The 20644-nt window shown below is 27.7% G+C and overlaps 1 protein-coding gene across 5 annotated transcripts in view; it reads left to right on the forward strand.

The window, feature by feature from the left end:
• Positions 1 to 16901, forward strand: part of LOC143252847 (uncharacterized) — a 68751-nt gene extending 51850 nt beyond the window's left edge. For 2 of the 5 annotated variants that reach the window (XM_076505617.1, XM_076505618.1), the window contains exons 7-10: positions 1219 to 1366; positions 6845 to 7011; positions 10250 to 10337; positions 12157 to 12371. In XM_076505617.1, coding sequence (XP_076361732.1) covers positions 1219 to 1366; positions 6845 to 7011; positions 10250 to 10337; positions 12157 to 12232 — 479 coding nt within the window. In that variant the 3' untranslated portion in view covers positions 12233 to 12371. Of the gene's footprint in view, positions 1 to 1218; positions 1367 to 6844; positions 7012 to 8984; positions 9104 to 10249; positions 10388 to 12156 lie in introns of those variants that run through there. The other 3 variants (XR_013029202.1, XR_013029200.1, XR_013029201.1) reach the window with 3 other exon arrangements.
• Positions 16902 to 20644: the final 3743 nt, after the last annotated feature.

Genomic DNA, 20644 nt, shown 5'->3' on the forward strand with positions numbered 1-20644 from the left:
GCTAGATAGCTAAAGATTTGTCGCTAATGTTGATAGATTAGGTATTTTAGTGTTGAAAAAGAAGTAACGTTGGATTGTAAGTCAAATATGACATTGTTTTAACCAATTAACTTTGAGTAGTTAACATTATATGTGTTATTGGTAAATTACAGTTTTCTTAATTGTTTAAAAGGTGCTAAATGAGGTAGAAATAAAAATGTACAATATATGTATCCAAAATGCATTTCACCTCTTTTTGCAGCTTTTGAATTTCTCGTTTCACATGTTTCTGAAATTAATTACAGAAAATAACTTAATTTGTAATGTTTTTTTTTTTTTGCTTTTGAAATTTAGCTATTGCAGTAATTGACTTATAAAAGGAAGGAAAGTTATAATTTTTTGGTTTAAAGCTTAAAGTTTCTTTAATAACCAAATAATGTTCTCTATTATGTATGGACCCATGAAAATTACTTATATTCCATTCAGTTGCAACATTCCATGGAAAGTGTCTGTTTTTACAGTTGAAAAACTGCTATTTTCACCCTTCCATAACTAAGAAAATATCTTTATTTATATCTATATTCTGGTAAATGTTTTAAATTTCTCTTCAAGTGTTTTTTATTCAGTTAGTTTGAACATGTAATCCTGTAATTTAGTTTAATGAAAGGGTATGTACAATTGTAACTGTTCATAAGGTTTATACTTTCTTAATTCTGTTTCTCTGTAAAACCCACCCAGAATAAAGCTCTGTTTATGCTAGTAAGAGGTAGAGTAGAGGCTTATACAAATTACTCATTTTTCATTCATTGTGTGTGCTTATTTTCCTTTATTGTTCAAGGTATTTCCTGCTTACAGTATCACTGAATATTTGTATTTTAACTTGGTGTTTATCTATTTAATGGTATAAGTGTACATGAACACCATGTTTACCATATTGTTGTGTATATATATATATGCACTTGTACAGTGAAATTTAGTAAATGATTAGTTTGTTAAAATACTATTACCAAATAGCTTTGTAATGTAGTTTTCAGCAAACAGAATTATCATCAGAGACATTAAAGTATAATAACAAATATCAGGTACAAATAGGAAACACTAGTAATAAGTATGGAAGGTTTTAATACCAGTATTACTGTTAAAATAATGAGAGTATTACTTTGTTATGTCTAATTTGTAATAAGTTTGATATTTGTATTAAAGGTATGTTTCCATAACATTATCACTACTTTTCTGTAGAACTGAAATGGAGGATCAAGAAAGAGATTCCATTTGCTGACGTGGTGATTGACCTGATACTCCTCACATTTACTGAGCCTAAAAACAAGTACACTAAAGCCAAATTTGTTGTAATACTCAAAATTCTCTTTGGACAGATTTTGAACAGGTGTGCTTTTCATTGTACTTCTTATATTGTACAATTTTAAGCAATGTTTTGTTGAAATTTATTTTTTATTCAGGAATGATCTATTGTGAAAAGTGAATGTAGTAAGTGATTGTTCAATTGTTTTCTTCGATATTTCTGTATGCAAGCATATTTTCCAGTTATAAGTGGTTATCAAATGGAAGCATAAAACGTTTTTAGAGAAATTGCCTTTTTTATTTTTAGAAGTGAGAATTCCAAGGGATTAATCAGTGAAGTGTAATGGAGTTTATATGGTAGTAAAGACTTTTAACCATTCTATTACAGATTAGGTGGAATGCATTCAGCTAATAACCACAAAAGTAATTATAATATGATATTTGATAATTTACTCATATCATTACAAAAGTTTTTGAGTTACTAGTAAATATTACAAGACTTTTGAACAAAAAATATCAGGCTTTTAAATTAAGTATTAAGATTCTTTAATTGGAGATTTACTCATCAGTTTGTTTATTTCAAGATATTGACTATCCAATATGCAAAGTAATTTTGATTTTAAGATTGAAATTGTTCTGATACATCAAATTTCACAAGTGAAATTGTTACAATCTTCAGATAATTATCAAATATTTTTTAGAAAATGTTTTAATATTTTATCTCTTATTTTTACTGCTGTATTTGTACTTGTTGGTGTGATTTGATTGACTTTGTAATATCCATAAAAATTATGAAATAAATTTAAATTATGTTTAATTCTTTCTAGAATGACTACATATTATAATATGAAAATATAAATGTTTGATCTAAATAGCTTAAATATCATAACATTATAAATTATAGATATATAATTTATCTTTCATTTAATTGATCTTTCAGTCACTGCTGGCTGACGTTATAAAAGTTGCAATGGCAGTGTGCATGTACACTCATGTTAGTATATCTAAGACTATACAAGACTGGCCTTTACAAAGTGATCTGTTTTGGTTGTATTTTAGTGGACTAGTATTTTTATAAAGTGCAGTCACATTCAGTTTTAATACATTCTGTATACATATACATTTTTACGATTTACAAATAAGTTCTTAAACTTATTTTTCTTAAAACATAGAACAGTAAATAAAACAATTATTTATTCTAGTTATAACTTTTGAACTTGTTTACTGCTTGCTAAGCCTTACAAAATTTTGCACGTAGAGAATGTGAAGTGAAATAATTTTTTAGATTTTATATATATACATTTGATATAACCCAAAAAAATCATAAATTACTATATTGATTTCATAGAATTCCACTATAATTTATCAAGCTTAGTAACTAAGCTGTAATTAGGTTTAAAAAATATCAAATTTTGAGCAGACCAAAGACTCAAATTACCAGTTATTATGATACATAGTGTCATAATACTTGAAAATGGCTGAGAAAGCCACTAGAGGTACATTTTGAGCTTTTGACTGGTTATTCACATGTCATAGACAGAAGTAAGTGTATATAATGGAGCATTTTCAAAAATGGAAAGAGGTGAGTGGTGCCAATGCATTTAGCTCAGTACATGAGTGATATCTCAGCAAATAGAAAATAAAAGGAGGTTCTTATTTCATATTGTAGCTTGTCAATATTGGTAATTTGAGTTCCAAATTTGTAAGAAACTGTAGACTTTGTAGTTGGACATTAAAAACATCTGATTTGAATCAACTCTGCATTCATCATACCACGTGACATACAAAAATTGATATTTAGGATTTCTTTTTTAACATTTAACTTTAAATTATCTAAAATTTGAATTACATTTTACAATTTGATACTAAACCTATTGACATACATTCATAAAATAATAGTTCAATAAAATTTTGAATGCATGTCAACATGCATGACATGAACTTTGACCTATTGTGATAGGGTTAGCATGTAATAACGTGCACCAAATTCTTCAACCTATGATAGTATGTCACTCTTAAGTTACTACAACTGGAAAATGTTTTTGCATTTGAACTTTAACAATACTGTCAACACATGAAAGTTTACAACAGCTTATATGTATTAAGATTTACTTAAGAATAAATTTAATTAAATAATTATATTAGTTCAAACATTTTTTATATTGAACATTACAAATTAATACTAAGAGAGAGAGAGGAGTTACTGGATATCTTTTAAATGCAGATTTCATACTTTTGACTAGAGATGTTTTATGTATTTGTTTCATTTGATTAAATGAAGTTTTTTTATATAATTTTATCATTCTCTTCTCATACATATTTAGCTTCTTTGGTTTGTTCAGGAATATGTTGAAGGTCCTTAGATGATCTTTTTAATCTATGAAAATTATTTATTACAAAGTAGTATATCAGATTTTGTTATTTAAATACAAACAAGAGGTTAAAATAATAAACAATGTTGGAAGAAATTGTTCTTAAAAGAAGAAAAGTGAGTAATTTGTAAAACCAAAGATAATTCATGCAATCAACCTTATTTGGGACGAAACATGAAGAGCAATGAGCTCCAGACGTAAAGGAACAGGTTGAAGAACTTTCTCTTTTTTTAAAAACTAAAACCTGAAATAAATCTTAAGCATATTATATGTCTGAGATTAACTTTATAATTGGACAAACAGAATCTGAACAGAACAGAGAAAGACAACTGAAGCCTTATTAATGAAAAGTGTAAAGCCTGATTTAAGAGATATCCAGGAACTTGTGATAACCTATTATGTAGCTTTGTGCTAAAACAAGTAATAAATTGATATCAGAAATGTTTTAGATAAGTAATATTAAATAATGTTTAGTTTATTGCTAAATTAATTTCATCACTTACTGTGAGACTTCTTCATAAGCTTTACTGTGTTAAACATTGGTGGTGTTTAATTTCTTAAACATTGTTCATGTGTAACTTAACTGTACTGTGATGAAAGTTGTTCACTTATATAAATTAAATCATTGTTGTTTGTTAAAAAAACAAAAAAGATTCATTTTCCACTCTAAAACTAATATAATACTTCATTAATCTTAATGTTTGTGTGTATTAATTGATTATTGTTCCATTAGTGTTTTTATCTGTTCTGAAGTTGTATTGCATAATTGTGGTGATGGACAAAAGCAAAACTAACAGTTGTCTAAAGCAATAAGAAGTAATGTGCTTGTGTCTCATTTTTTATGTTTAGCTTAATGTGGTATTATTGTTCTTTTACATGTACTAAACTGATTGATAAGTAAATGAGGTAATAAAAATACTGTTGTAAAGTGAATAAGTGTTTTTGTTTTTGCAATCAAAGCCTAACTTGTCTCTTGCCTTAAGTCTTGTATACCTTTTACACACCATGTTTTGCTACCTAGTTAACTTGGTATGAATCTAGTCATTGAGCATTTCAATTTACTTTTTACAGTTATTTTTTTTTCAGAAGTTTACACAAATAGATACATATATTTCAGTTTGTCAGATTAGAAATAAATTGTGTATGTTTTAAAACTTTCTAATTTTTTCTTTTATCAAAGTCTCATGTATTCAGTCTGAATGATGAAAATTAAGTTAGTTCATTGCTACTTGAAGACTTTCTTTATATATAGGAGCATGTTTCCAGTGAATATATTCATAACTCTTTTCAGTATGCTAACATAGTAATTTGAGGATTTGACAGTTACTGATGTCATGGGTGTATTTAAATTTGACTTTTTATACAATAGAGAAAGATCTTAGTTCTTCTTTTTCCTTGCTATATGGTGATTTTGATAGATATATGTCAGAAACAATAAATGACAAAATATAATGCATATTAGTGTCTTCTCTGATAAGCTATAGAAATTAACCAATATCAGAATCTCAAGTTGCTTATGAAAGTTTCTTAAATTTTGTTTTTTTTATAAAGGTTAGGTTACTATACTGCTTTGCAGTGTGACATTTAAGTTAATTATTTATATAATTTATTTTTTGTTAGACTGTTTCTTTTCATTCAAATTTACATAAATTTATGGATTAGTAGCAATGGTTTTGTCCAGTAAATGTAATTGTTATTGGTTGGTCTGTTTATAAGGCCAGTCAATACAGTCAATTTGATATTATTTCATTTTATGACCATTGCATTTTGAGTGCTTCTACCAAGGAGATAAAACTACTCATTTAACTCGGCCAAGCAAAGGCTCAGTTGCTTCATTACGTCAGTATTTTTGAAGTTTCTGACTGTGTTAACAAATTCTTTTTGTTGTTATTGGCTGAAGAGTCCCAGGTCAAATAGTGTAAAAGTAGAAACATTTAATGATCTATCAGACAAAAAATTAAAAAACAGTGAAGCAGCTTGCAAAATCTTGACTTAATTAGGTTATACTTTTAAACTTAGAGTTTAAGTAAAAGTACAACTTCTATTGTACATGAATACTAAAGGTGATTATAAAGAAACCCTGCATTAAAAATTATTAAATCTGAAAAGCTACTTGGTTCAGGATATTTTAAAAATTGTCACAAGAGGTGTTCACTATGTTTTCTGTAAAATCCATTGGCATATCAAATTTATTCCTAAGTAAAGCTACTGGAATTGATATTGTGTGCTATTCGTTATTTTAACATCATACACAACTGTCAATAACTAGTTAATTCTTTCTAATATGTGTTAAATAAAAACATTACTTTTATTAATGGTAATGAAAAATGTTTTATATGATCATCAATTTATTTGGTTCAAATTAAATTACTAGGCAGTTGGTTGTTTTGACATCAATAAATCATGAAGTAAAAGATGTTCAGATTCTCATTAAAATAATATTTTTCTTAACAAAATGGCAACTGACAGCAGAAATGCTAGTTTGTATCTGTGTACTCATCATGTGGGTATGTTTTGTTTCTTCAGTTAGAATAATACCACTAAATTTCTGTTTGTTTGAAAATAACAGAAAAATACCAAAATGTAGCAGAATTACAACATTATTAAGACCAGTAACAAAACCTATAGAGAACATTTTGCACTCATCATGCAGTTTTGTAGTTGACAGGAGTAATAAGTATAAAGCTCAGAAAAAATGTATTCATTTATCTCGTGCGATATTCCCAAAACTGTTTGTCAAATGTTCCTTTTTAATGTTAATGTATAATTATAACATAATTGTCTTAATCTTAGGGTATTTTTTGTTTCTTGATTTCAAAGTATTAAATAAGCTCTTGACTTCTATGTCACATTAAAAATCAGTAGAGATTATCAGTTTTAAGAAGTCAGTAACTGACTTGCTGTTATCGGTAATGTTCAGTTATAATTAATAAATAAGAATGAAAGTGGGACTAAAAAATTCTGTTTCAAGTAAGAAAATCTTTCAAAACGTATGTTTTACATGTTAGTAGAAAACTGTTAAACAGTAATGCTATAATTAAAGTACACATTTCTTAAAATAAGTCTCTGAACAGTAACTAAAACATTGTTTCTTGTTTTTTTTTGGGGGGAATTTTAATTTCAGTTTTGTATTTAGTCATAGGTTTTGTTAAAATATTAATGTAAGTCATTGCTTTTGTATGTACGTATAGGTGGTTAGAGAAGAAGCTATTTCAGTTTACAACTAAAGAATGGTGTGCACAATATTTACACTTTTTGCATGAGGCACTGTGGCCAAATTCAGAAAGCACACATAAAAAAGATGATAATATTCATCAGCAAAATGAAGCTATTGAAGCAATGAACTCCTTCTTTTCATGTAAGTTGATAGCAATCATTCAGATTATAAGTGATTATTTGTTTTATGAATATTAATAAGCATTCTGTACTGATCTTGAGAAATTCAAGAAATTGATTTTGTGCTGTGTGTGAACTTTATAAATTAAATTTGTCAAAAAAGGTTCTACTTTAGTTTTGATCTATAAATATTCAGATTTGTTTTCAGTGGTTAAAAATTTGGTTATTTATGAAATTTTCCTCTAATTTTCAGTTATTTTTGGTTTCAAGTAATTATTATTTTAAGCACATTTCTAATAATGAAAAGTTAGAAAAATCAATGTTAATGAACAGTATATTAATATTGCTAAAAAGTTAACTGAGAGAGGAAATTTTATGTTTAATATTTAAATATTACTTTATCATTATTTTGTTATTTTAATTTCTTATAAAAGTATTTTATTAACAACAATTTATTAATAACATTTTACCTTTTTGAATACTCTGAATAACCTATGGTTAATTTGTAAACATTATTGGTTTTGTCAAGATCAAGATTCATATATCATCTCTTCATGAGGTCAGTCAAAGTGACTGACTTCTCATACAAGAAGCTATGCATAATAGTATTTACTGTAATTTTGAGTTTAATTTATGACATTTGGTAAGTTTTAGTAAACATTATACTTATGTTTGGTACAGAAAGTTAGGTTTATTAATAAAGCATTTTTGTACAGATTTGACTGAATTTTTGAAGCTGTCACTTAGTATGAGTGGAAGGTGATTTTCATGATTAATAGTTTGCTTTTATTTCATATTTTCTCTATTTTAACACCAACTGTAGTGAAATCATCAATGTAAGTTGAAATAAAATGAAAATGCCATTTATTTTTCACTACACTGACTGCAATATTTATCAAAATGTTTTAAGGTACTCAGCTTAACAGCTTCTACTGTTAACATTTTTACCTCTGCTTTGCTTTGATCCTATCATTTTATTGCTTAATTTTATACCAAACTGGAGTCATAATCCTCACATGAAAAGCAGTAAATTACAGTGGGACACTATTAAGTATTTTCTTTACAGTAAATATAAATATCAGTGATTGTGTTATGTTACTCACACACCTAGTTTGTGAAATTATAGATGTTTTGTTTTTCTAAAGGTGTGTTAAGCCAAGCTAAGAAGTTTGTAATTTTTTACATTTTATTTACTTTTCTTAAAAAATATAACAGTGAATGAAATAAAAGCAAGGATTTGTAGTACATGTAGTTTGAGTGAAATTGGTATATTTTATAACTCTTACTAATTTGGGTGTTTTTAAATATTCATTTTAGAACATAAAAAATATATCAATCACTAGAGTAGAATGTTCCACAATATTATAATTTATCTGGCTTTTCAATTAATCATTAAATACATTAAAATAAACTTTTTAATGCTCAGAGCAGCAAAATATGATCATCAAAAACCTAACAATTCTGTTGACTATGGTATATGGTGGGAAAGCTATATAGGAATTTGTAAAATATACATAGAAGAGAATATGCACATCCTTTTGGTTATAAACATGCACATCAACCATGTAAAATATATGAAAATTAGAGAGAGAGAGTGGATAGTCTCTTTTGTGGGTTTGACAAGTTTATTGGTATTTCAGCAAATTAAAAAATTGGATGACTACAATTTTATATTTCATTTTACAGTAGCTTTCTGAAAGAAATCTGAACTTAGGTATGCCATGTGAAACAAAATAATGAAACATATAGTATTTTTTTAATATTCTTTTTGAAATTAAGAACTTTACACTTAGATAATGTAGTCATTTAATTAAATTTTGAATGTAACACTGAGAAAAAAATTACAGTGTGCAAAAAGCCATATTTGAATGTGAAGAGTGAACTTGTGCAAAATGTATTATTTAAAGTGAAATAATTGTATGCATATTATGCATAAATAAGATGGCTGAGTCATTTAAATTTCAAGGATAGCATTCAATTTCCTTATTACTTAAGTTTTTTTCAGTTTTCCTGTTTGAAATGTGGGGGCATAGAATAAAGAAATACTGATTGTTATTTTGAAGTGTTTGCAAAATCTTTCTAACTTGTGAAACATATAAGAACAAGGATTGAAGGTACAGAAACATTTTATGAATTATAACCATTTTTAGGTACTTAGTTTTATGTACATTAAAAATAGATAATTTTCCATTAAAATTTTAATCTTGCATTTAATAGCATTCTTTTGTATGAAACGTCTATTGAACTTGGAGAAACATTAACTCATAATATGCTGTAAAATATATTAATGGATTCATGCTTCAAAGGTATTTGTGCTTGTTAAAAAAAACTGACAATGGCCTTACTCACATTGCATAGTTAGGATGAAAGCAGATTATAGGGTTGAAATCCAGTGTTGTTACATAAATAAATGAGATGATACAAGTAATTTTTGTGAATTTTTTCTTTAAACACTTTAAATCATTTAAAAAGAAAACTTGGAAATGGTAAAAATTATAGTGAGGGTCTTTTCCACTCATTTGATAGAAATGTGATATGTATTTTATATGCATATCTAACTTTCACTTAACATTATCTATTAAATCAAGAAAAAATTTTAGTTTTTATACTCATGCTTGCATCAAATGTTAGTTATATGTTAGAAAAACTACAAAATTAGAAACTACTGTAAATATATATTTCTATTTCATCATGCTACACAAAGTGACTTTTAAAGCTCATGATTCCAGTTACTAAGTATATGATAAGTGGTATCCAACTTGTGTTGCAAAGCTAAAACAGAGTATTACAGATCTGTTTAACTTACTCATCTAAACATGCAGAATAGTTGCAATACTTACAATAAAAAACATGTGAAGCAGTATCACATTGATGTCTGTTTAGGTGTTTATATTTTGTAATGCATTTTTTCAGTAAAACATAAATCAGTCAGATGCAAATTTTGTGATATTTTTCATATGTCCTGGGAATACTAAATGCCTGGACATAAGAGGAATAAAGTGGGTAAACTGTGGAAAATATCTATTAGTATTTGAAGTTTTGTATTAGTTTAAAATATATTAATTAAATTTCACAGTCCAGTTTAAAAGGTATTCACAATTTTAAATGTGTTAGGATCTAAAAAAGGAAAACATTCAGAAGATGTTTGAAAGCATCATACACTCAACTATTTATAATTTTTTATTGTGTAAATAATTTCTTAGTGTTTGAGTTTAGCTGGTCATTATGAGTTAATCATGTAAAAGAGTTTTTTTTGTTAGTTCTTTCCCCTGTGCTAGTTTCTTCAGTTCAGTTCCGAGAAAGCATTTCCTTGCTGGTTGGATCTCTGCAGAATGAAAAACTAAATAAGTGAGTAAAAAAGAGGTTGTAACACATTTTTCAGTACTTAGTGTTAATAACATGTAGATTCAATTCTTAACAGAAATAATACATTTGTTCTATTAAGATCGTTTTAAATTAACCTATTTTTGCCAGTTATACAGATCTTTTAACTGTTTTTATTAGGGAGTACCACTAGATGCACAAGTTGAATGTAATTTGTCATGTAGAAAATCAAAAGTGTGAAAAATAGAATACTTTAGTATGTTCCTAATATTAGAAATAATGTCTGAAACTAAAAGTCTGGATTCTGTTAATACCTGAAACTGAAATTTTGCTGTGAGTAAGCTGTGCTACTAAAGCATCATTTCCTAATTAGCAGAGTTTCATGAAATGTAGTAGTCTCCATAGTTACTGTAGGGATGAAGTGATTGGTATGTTGCAACTGTAATACCTCAGTTGTATCACAGCCAAGGCAAAATATATATACCAAAAATGATACTGTTTTATGGAAGGGTGCCTAAATTGAATCCAAGAGCAAAATCCTGAATTAAATTATCATACTTGTTATTTTAGCCACCTGAATCAGGTTGATTGTTTCACTAACTGCTTCACTACTGATTGTCAGTCACTTTAGCTGAGCAAAACATGTTAACATGCCTGAATTACTAATAGCACTTATACTTCAAATGAATCTCTTTTTTCCTATACTTGATATTTTTTTTTTAATGCTCCCTTTTTGCCATTATTCTTAGAACATTTTAAATACTAATCAAAAGAAATTCAGATCCATTTGTGTTTTGAGAAGGATATGATTTTATTCATTTGAGCTGTCTGGGAGCATGAGGTAATAATGAATACAGTCTGCCATCAAATCACAAACCTTGATTAATGTATATAATGTACAGCATTTCCCTTTATGATCTTATTGCTAACCAGATGACATTGTGTGTGACATTATTTTCTACTGCTGAAATTAACCCTACGATTACAAGATACCTACATTGTTATGATCTAATGCACCATCTTTATATTTTGTTCCACAAATAAAACTGGTGGCTGAAATTGTTTAAAGTATGACAAGATACTTCTTAAAAGAATGTACATCAGGAAAAGTAAAATGTTTCAGTGAATAATTCAGAGGATTATGGTTTTAAAAGTTCATATCTTTAAAGTGCCTGAAATGGAAACTGTTTTATGAAGTGAAATGCAAGATTTTAAATAATTAATGTACTAAATTTCAAATGTACTTCAGTAACTAAAAGAATAAGTAAATAGTGTTAATTTTGCAACTCATAACAGTGTAACAATTGCACTGTTTTTGTGCCAAAATTTTTCATAGTGATATCACATAATCAAAGAAAACTTATTCCTTCCTTTTACAAACAGATGAGACTATTTTAGAGTTTTATTAATAATCTAATTAATTTTGTGAAGTCAGTTTTCATATAAAAATAAAATAATAAAATGCAGGTATACATGTATGTATAACTCAACATTCTACACTACTAGACGAATGGTTACTTAGTTGATAAGGGTTCAGCATTTGTAAGCTCAATCTTATCTAATTTTTTTAAACATTACTATCTCACGTAACTTTTGCTTCTTTTTTTAAACATTGTAAATCATGAATAATGTTTTTTTAAACACTAAAAGTGCAATTTGAGAATAAGGGAGATCATGATTACACTGTTTCTATATTGTAATACAGATTTAGAAAATGAAGTTTAGTAATCATTATTTACTTCAAGGTTTCCAGAGTTTCATGTCAAGAAAAACAAGTTTTAATTGATGTTTATAATTAGTTAACTATTACAATGAAAGGTATTAAAATCTTGTTTACTTTTAGGGACTTGGTATATAATCTACTTGATATTCTGATTGATAACATTGTCAGCGACAGTTCTTCAGATTCTTCTTCATAGTTCCATTTCCTATCAACAAATTATAGAGGACTAGTTAAATCTGTTTTAATGTATAAGCTTATTTAAACACATTACAGCTTTTAATAAAGAACATGTAAGCAAACATTTTATATGTGATGCAGTACAGATTCAAATCATTAAATGATGCATGCTCCTTTTGCTTTCATTTTGATATTTTTAATTTCAGTTAAAGATGTTTTTATAGTAATCAATGATATTTTAAGTTTTGCATCTCTTAATTACTGAATATTAATGGTTGATTTTCTTATGCAGTTATAAAATAAAGGGAATGTTCTGAAAAATATGTTAACAGTCTATTAAATTTACCATTATTAAATGAAATTATATAACTTAATACTTACATGAATGTGAAATTAATGGCAATACATCTATTTCACATTGAGTTTCATTGGAATCTATCAGAAAGTAAATATTCAATGTAGCAGTTTCATGTGTAACTTTGTTATTAAATTACAGTTTCATTTGTTTATCAGTATGTTGTACAAAAGCTAGATAAATATAGTGTTATGTTTTAAATGGAATTATTTGTTATATATGTCAACATTGAAGTTTCTTTTAAATAAAAGGACATGCATTAGGTGCTTTATTGCCCATTCTTTAACAGAGCCAGGTATTAAATGGTTTGAATCAATTAGTAATTTTTAATAAAATGAAACATAAGGTTGTGACTAGGAGCTATGTAAAGAGAAATTCATTGTGTAATTCAAACTATATATTTATGCAATTAAAAGTATTTTTTTGAGGTTAAAAGGAGCTTCATAAGAGTAACTTACATTACTTCATGTTATAAAGTTGTATTGGCTTCATTCTTAACTTTGAAGGTTGTAAAAGTTTGCTTTGTGATAGTTTTTGTAAACATTTATAATTGCAAAATGTATTTGCCTTTTTTTTTTCATTTTGGTACAGATAAGGAAAATGTGAAGTGAATTTTAGTGCATATTCTGTAATTTTTTGCAATATTGTAACAGCCTCTACACATGTACTGTTGTACATTAATGATCAGTGAGCAATTGGTTTTGCATTTCATTGCAGTGGAAGCATAACCTAAAATGATGATTGTTTTATAAAAGTTGCTTAAGTCTCTAAACTGTGTTTTAACTGAATTTTATTCTGTTATTCACTTCCATGTCTAAAGCAGTTAAATTAGTTTGGTAAGACAGTAAATTAAAGACATTTCAGTATTGCTGGCTCCAACTAAAACTTTGTAGACTCATATAGGATATTGTTAGAAATGGTCTGCTTTAATATTGAAATGTAAACAATATACTATTTTGACATACATTTTTTAATTGCAAAGAAACATTAAAGTTAACTAAAATAGCTACTGTGTTTTACACAAAAATGGCTTTTTATATTATTCCATCAAAAAAGAAGTTATAAAAAGAAGAGGTTTTGTATACATTTGTAACAATAAGAAAATAAGCTTCTTTTGTACAAATATAAACTTTTTATTTTATGAAATAAACACAGTAACTATTTTATAGTATAACTGATATTTGTAAATTTGTGTAAATTAAATCATTTGCATATTGAATAAGACAGTGTTGTAATTTTGTAATTAAGAAGGGAAAAAAACATGATAATCAGTAGGATTGACTTTTCTAGGAAGGATTAAATGAGAGTAATATGATACATTCGAGTAAACATACAGTACAGTAGCTACAGTGATCAAAGAGTGAAGAGGTACTAAGGGGAATGTACATAAAACATGAATTTTCTTTTAGTTACATGGAACGATGGTTATTCTAGTCGTTTGTTGTGATGTAGTATATTTTATAATACCAAGATTTTACTACTTTACGTCTTAATATTGTAGTTGTTGGTTTAATATTTATCCATATGAATCACTTGTTTAAACAGGATTTTTTTTTACATTTGAAAATAGTTTTCTAATAACATGTTTGTTAATTTCTGAATTTCACATATGTGTATTGTGCAGGAACATTTTTCATTTATCATTAACAGATTTGAGTCAGCATTACCATTTTAATTAGGGATTAACCAAAATTTTGGTTATGCTTAGTTGTAAGATAATCACAATACTTTTTGTTGCAACAATTTGTCATGAAAAGACGTTTATAGACATTGAAGCCATATTTTAATCTGTTTCACTGCCTACAAACGTCATCTCACGATATAAATTGTGTGTAATGCTTGTTATTGTTCACATAAAAAGAAAGAAGTATATACTATAAAATTACATTTCAAACAAAAATTGTGTTTTTTAAGCTGTACTTATAATTGATGGATAATCATTAAATGCTAATCTGGTTACAAATAAGATTCTGTGATTGATCTGTATAATTGAGCTTTACTGACAGGTGTCACTAAGCTGTTGTTTAGTAAATATACATTCATAAGTTCTTTAACAGTATTAAATGTCACCTGTAAATCAATGATTTTTTTTAATTAAAAATGCACCTTACATTCCATAAATGTGCATAATGATTAGCTGCTGTGATCATTTATAATATGAAATAGGGTGAAGTTGATCTGTAAAACTAAAGGAATTTGAATTCTGTTTCTCTTTTAACCTTGTGTTGAATAGATTAGAGAAGCAAAGAGTTATAATCCAGTATTAAATGAATAAATTCTAGTTGATAGCCATCAGAAATAAAGCATTTTGTATATTTTGCTGTTATTGTCCATTTTGTAGCTGTAGGATAAACAAATTTAAAAGTAGTTTGATGAGCAGAATGAATGGTAGCCACATTTGCAAAATAGAAGAAAAAATATAATGGGTTATTTAATTGATAGTGGATGGTAAGATTCAAATGCTATAGCTAACTATTGGGTAAAATTTAAACAAGTAATTCAATAAAAAACAGAGGTTTAAGCATAGCTCCATCTTTGTAATTGTACATTGGCTTTGTTTTATTTTAAATACATTTTCATTATGTTAAAGGGGCTATATGTCACTACAAATGTATGTGAATTCTTTGGCCTTGTAATTTGTTTATATAACAGTTGGATAACACATTTTCATATAATAATTTTCTTCTGTGTTGGTTTAAAATACATTATTTCTTACATGGCTTCCAATATCAAATGTTAGAACAAGCTGCTGATACTGTTATGGATTTAGCAGAACTTCTGCTTAAGACTTATCTTTATGTAAGTTCAGTATCTTAAGATGGAATAAGCATTGTGATAAGTAAACCTATGACTTTGATTCTTTTCTGTAAAATGAAATTTTTGTTAAAATGTTATGCTGTCTGTCCAAACCATAAATGTTTTATCTCTGTGTCATATATATATTTGTTTTGTCTGTTTAAAGTGATTTCAGTGATTAGTAAATTAATATTTGTACAAAAAACTTCAGTTCATTTTATTTAGATCTTTCTAACTATATTTTAAAGATGGTCTTTTAAAAAAAAAGACAAAAGAAAATATGGTCATGCTTTAAATGTGAGACAATTGCAAACCAGAGATTATGAAAAATGTTCTGAATTGATTTTTTTACTGAAATCATTTCACATTTGAATTTTCACTATATTGTTAATATACATTTTAATTGGGTAGTAAATATGTCAGAGGTTGTTATTATAAACAGTCATTATTAAAATAAATAACTGCATGCAAGTACTGTACAATAACATTTTGAATTAAAATGTGAAAACATTTTTAGAAAAAATGAAATTTATTAAAAAAATACAAAAAATGGAAATCCTGTATCGTTTAACAATGACTTCCAGTTGCCAATTCTTGAGCACATGCTAGTCTATAAGGTGTTTCAATAAAACATTTTAAAAGAATGCTACTGGGATATATTGTTTTACATCACAATAGAAAAGTACTTTACCAAATTAATATTAAATGTCTGTTAAATTTTGGGATAGAAACTTCCTAATTCTTAGTTGGGAACCACTTCTATATAGGATATCCATATTTAAAGTAATTATTATAACAGACAAGGGTAAGTGTTACTTTTAAATATCCTTGGATGTGATGCCCTAATTGACATTATGATTTTGAGCATTTTAATTTATCAAAAGTATTTTAAATGCTACAAGATGCAAGAAATATAGGTTGTTACAAAGTTTATTGTTAAATAGTTGTATAATTATGCTTAAATGTGTTTCAAAATTAAAGAATTTTTAACAGTTGTCAGTTAGCTGAGAGTTGGAGAAATATTTGAATCACTGTAATTGATTCCACAATATTGTTTAGAACATGTTAAAAATTATTGGAATGGATACACGTACAGTTATATCCAGTGGTTACTTTAGCCAATTCTAAACTGTTTATTTCTCTTTCATATAACAGTATATACAAGAATGTGTGATCTGTTTATAAATAGTATGACTTAGCTTTTATAAAATTCATTTGGTATTACCAAAATAAATTTTTAGTTAAGGGTTAGATATATGGAAGCAACATATTATAAAACTGTGTAAAACTCTTAGTACATGTGAATTTAGAAATTATGTTTCATTGTATTAGTGAAGAACATGTAATTTTTGAAAGACGAATTATTGTACTAGCATGTGCTATTTTATTCTTTGAAAATTTGGAATGTGAATAAAATGCTAGTATTGATTTTAAAATTTGAGATATTGGAAGAATTGTGTTTATATTCTGTGCTTTGTAAATGATATTATGAATACATACCAGAAAGCTGGTGCAATAAATATATTTGATTAATGGAGATTGTTTGCTGTGTTGTAATTTGTCTATAAACACAGTAATATAAATTTGACTTGGTAATTACTTCCTTTAATACTGCATTATACCCTAAAGTTCATATTCTGGAACTTTGTTGAGTACTTTTTAAGTAAACAAAATTTTCTATGCAAATTTAAGTATCTTTTTTTTTTTAAATAAAACAAAATTATAATTTACTTGATATTTTACAGTCTACTGGTAACATCTTTTGTTAAACTTTGCACTGATGTGAAGGATATTGCATTAGTTTCTCATGGTATACCAGTCAGTGAGTTTGAATTCTGTGATGAAGCATCTGTTTAATTAAAAAAAAATATATAAATATAAAATAGTTTATGTTACATGACATGATACTGACTAAACTTTATCCATGATTGAAAGTTGATTTTTTTTGTCTGCTTTAAAATTAATTTCTAATTGCTATGGGTATTAAAGCTTTATTTAAAAGAAAGAACAGAACAAAGTTTCAACCTTTTTACGTCATCTTCAGGTCAACAGAGAGAGTTTGCAACTGTAGTGTTCTGTACTTTATTTTAATTGAAGTTTTAATACCCATATCAGACATCTTTAAAAGATTTTTACTTTAAGTGGGTTTCTTACAAGCATGTTTCACATATTTAAGACAAAGATACAGAAGACTTGAATATTTTTTAATGTTTTAACTGCTAATTTTTTTAGAAATCGGGCAGTGCAATATATTTAAGAATATACTGCTTAATGTTGCCAAGTAACTGTTGGTAAATAAATTAAAAAATTATTTAGACTGAAATTCATTTTCATTAATATTTTCATATATATAATTCTTCATATACATGTTGATCTTATGGTAGAGTTCTGTATTTCAGAGCTGTCAGATGAAGTACAAATCCATGTTGTACCACAAAATATTCCTTGTGCATTAATAAAGTGACAGTCTATTCTTCAGTATATGTGGTGGGGTGCTTCTGACTGGCTTCTTTCTCACTGGTAAATAGTTCAAAATTAGAAATAGCAGTTGACAGCTTTCATAGTTCTGCCATGTATATATATATAATAGATAAGATAATTGTTTATTTTTGAATTTCATGCAAAGCTACAGGAGAAGCTATCTGCACTATCCATCCCTAATTTAGCAGTGTAAAACTAGAGTGAAGGCAGCTAGTCATCCCCACCCATTGCCAACCCTTGGGCTAAACTTTTACCAACAACTAGTGGGACTGAACATCACATTATAACACCCCCATGGCTGAAATGTCAAGAATGTTTGATGTGATGGGGATTTGAACCTGCAACTTTCAGATTGCAAGTCAAGCACCTTAACCATCTGAACCTGCTAAGCCAGACAAAAGAAACTGGAGATTACAAGTTATTGGAACACATTTTACAAAGCTTAAGTTATGAACAGAAAAACCTTTTGTCTTGCAACTGCAAAATTTATTTACACATTAAGAACCTGGAACTACTTTCCCAACAAACCTGGAATATCATGTTACACCTTGCTTGGGAGAGTCTGCAACCACACCATGAAGGAGATAAACAAGATATAGTTCACAGAATATTTATGAGCTCTAAATACAGCTGTGCAATGCAGTTAAAGTACTCTTTGAATATTTTTTGGGTGAAGTTTAAATCTTTGTGTTTTTATCAGTATAATTGTGGTGACATATTCATCAATGTCAAAACAGGATAATTTATGAAAGCCATTAATAATTGAATGGCTGGCTTTTGCGATGCATTGAAAAAGTATGATACGAGTGTGTGTGTGTTTATTTATGTATGGCATAACTTGATTAATTAATTTAAGTGCTATGATTCAGGTATTCAAATGACCTTCATTGGGAAAAAAGGAGCACACCCATGTCAGCTAAACATTCCCAAAACCATCACACCACCCCTTGTATCCTGGGCTGCAGGAATGATGTACATGGAGTGTAAAACTTCTGAAGTTCTCTGTTACATCCAAATTCTTCATTGCTTGACTTCCAATTTACGATACTCAAGACTTTTTTGTCGTTCATACTAATGAGGAGTTTGCACAAGATTGACCTGTTATCCAATCCTTGAATAGGTCTTAGTTCAAGTGAAACAATTGCATTTCTCTGCTGTTTATAATTTCTTTGATTTGGACAAGTCTAGGGTGTCTGCTACTTGTCACAATATGTTGCACATGTTTAAGGGCTTATTTTTCCATAATCAGTTTGCATGTAGAATTACACTTTTTTTTTTTTTGAGATTTTATACAACCATTGCTATGCTAGGAACACTTAGGATTGTCTGGATGGATGTGGTAGTCATTGCATTGAGGGATAAGCCAGTTATACATACACCCTCTACTATGTTTCTTGAGTAGTCTTTTGGTATCCTCCATTTCTCCATTTTTGCTGTTGAATACAACTTTTATACAGCTGATGAAGATCTGGTGTGTCATATAATATGCCACATGCTGACTTTAATTTGAATGTGTTGTAAATTTAGGAATTTTCTGTGTTTATTTGTATTCCCTAATTGTTTTGGCTAGGCAGTGCAAATACTGTAAGTAAAGTAATTTTGTTATAAACATCAATAATTACTTAATATATTATCATTTTGAGCTCAAAAATGACCCTTTGTATTAGGATCTTTCCCTTTTTTTTTGTGACCAATAGTACGTTTTCATTTTTTTCACTTATTGATAAATGTAAAGACTTGTTGCAGATTACAGGGAGAGATACTGCTGCTAGAGGTTCAGTATTTTAATAAATCTGACAATCTGTCTCCAGCACTTGAATACAAATGTTATGTGAACAGTGTACAGGTTGCAAAATTTCCATGATTGGTTAGGGCAGCTCCAGTCAGTGGTATGAACATTGCATAGCTTTTGGAAAAGTAATTTTTTCTTTGAAAAACCTCCAATGTAGTTAGAAGAAATACTTATTTTATATTGATGCATATTTTTTGTAAAACAATCAATCAGAGGAACTTGTTCTTTTAGAAATATTTTTAAACAAAATATTACTACTTTTTTTTTTAGAATTTCACACATTGTTTCTTTAGGGCTACCAGTATAAATCATCACTAATTTTTTAAATATTAGAGTAGAGAGAAGGCAGCTAATCAGCATACTGCCAAGGTGTAGGCAATACCTTGTGTACAATAGTAGAATTTGACAATTACTCTTGTATTATGCATCAATAATCCCAAACTAGGGGTCAGTATTTATTTTTGTAATTAATGAAAAGTGAACCAGGTAACCTCAGATCTATAATCCAATAAATTAACTGCTGGGCTGTGCTTTGTCTATAAATTTGACATAGTAATTGCTTCCTTTAATATGTAATTTTACTTTTCTGGGTGGCCCTAATTGGAAAATACATGTAATTCCTTTCTAAAGAGAAAAGTAACACTGCTATTAAATAACATTTATTAACAGGGATTTGTAAATGCCTCAGTTGGTCTTATTCAGTTTAAATTTTTACTTCAACAGTGTGTACTCAAAAGTGCAGCTCTGTCTGAACCTTGTAAAGGCTTACATCGACTAAAGTTTTGAGTAAATTAGCAATGTTTTCTTTAATATTCGGTTATTCTTCATCCGTACTGTCAGTACATGTAGTGAATAGTATGAGCATTACTGTGATGTTTAGTTTATTATAATTAGTATTACATTTATAGTGCTAAGAATCAGCTATCCAGAAACAACTACTTAGTAGACACAGATACACATAACAGTAATACACTTTTATATAATTAACAGTAGTATTAAGCCTCAGG

Source organism: Tachypleus tridentatus, chromosome 6, assembly GCF_004210375.1.
Source record: "Tachypleus tridentatus isolate NWPU-2018 chromosome 6, ASM421037v1, whole genome shotgun sequence".
Classification (NCBI taxonomy): Eukaryota; Metazoa; Arthropoda; class Merostomata; order Xiphosura; family Limulidae; genus Tachypleus; species Tachypleus tridentatus.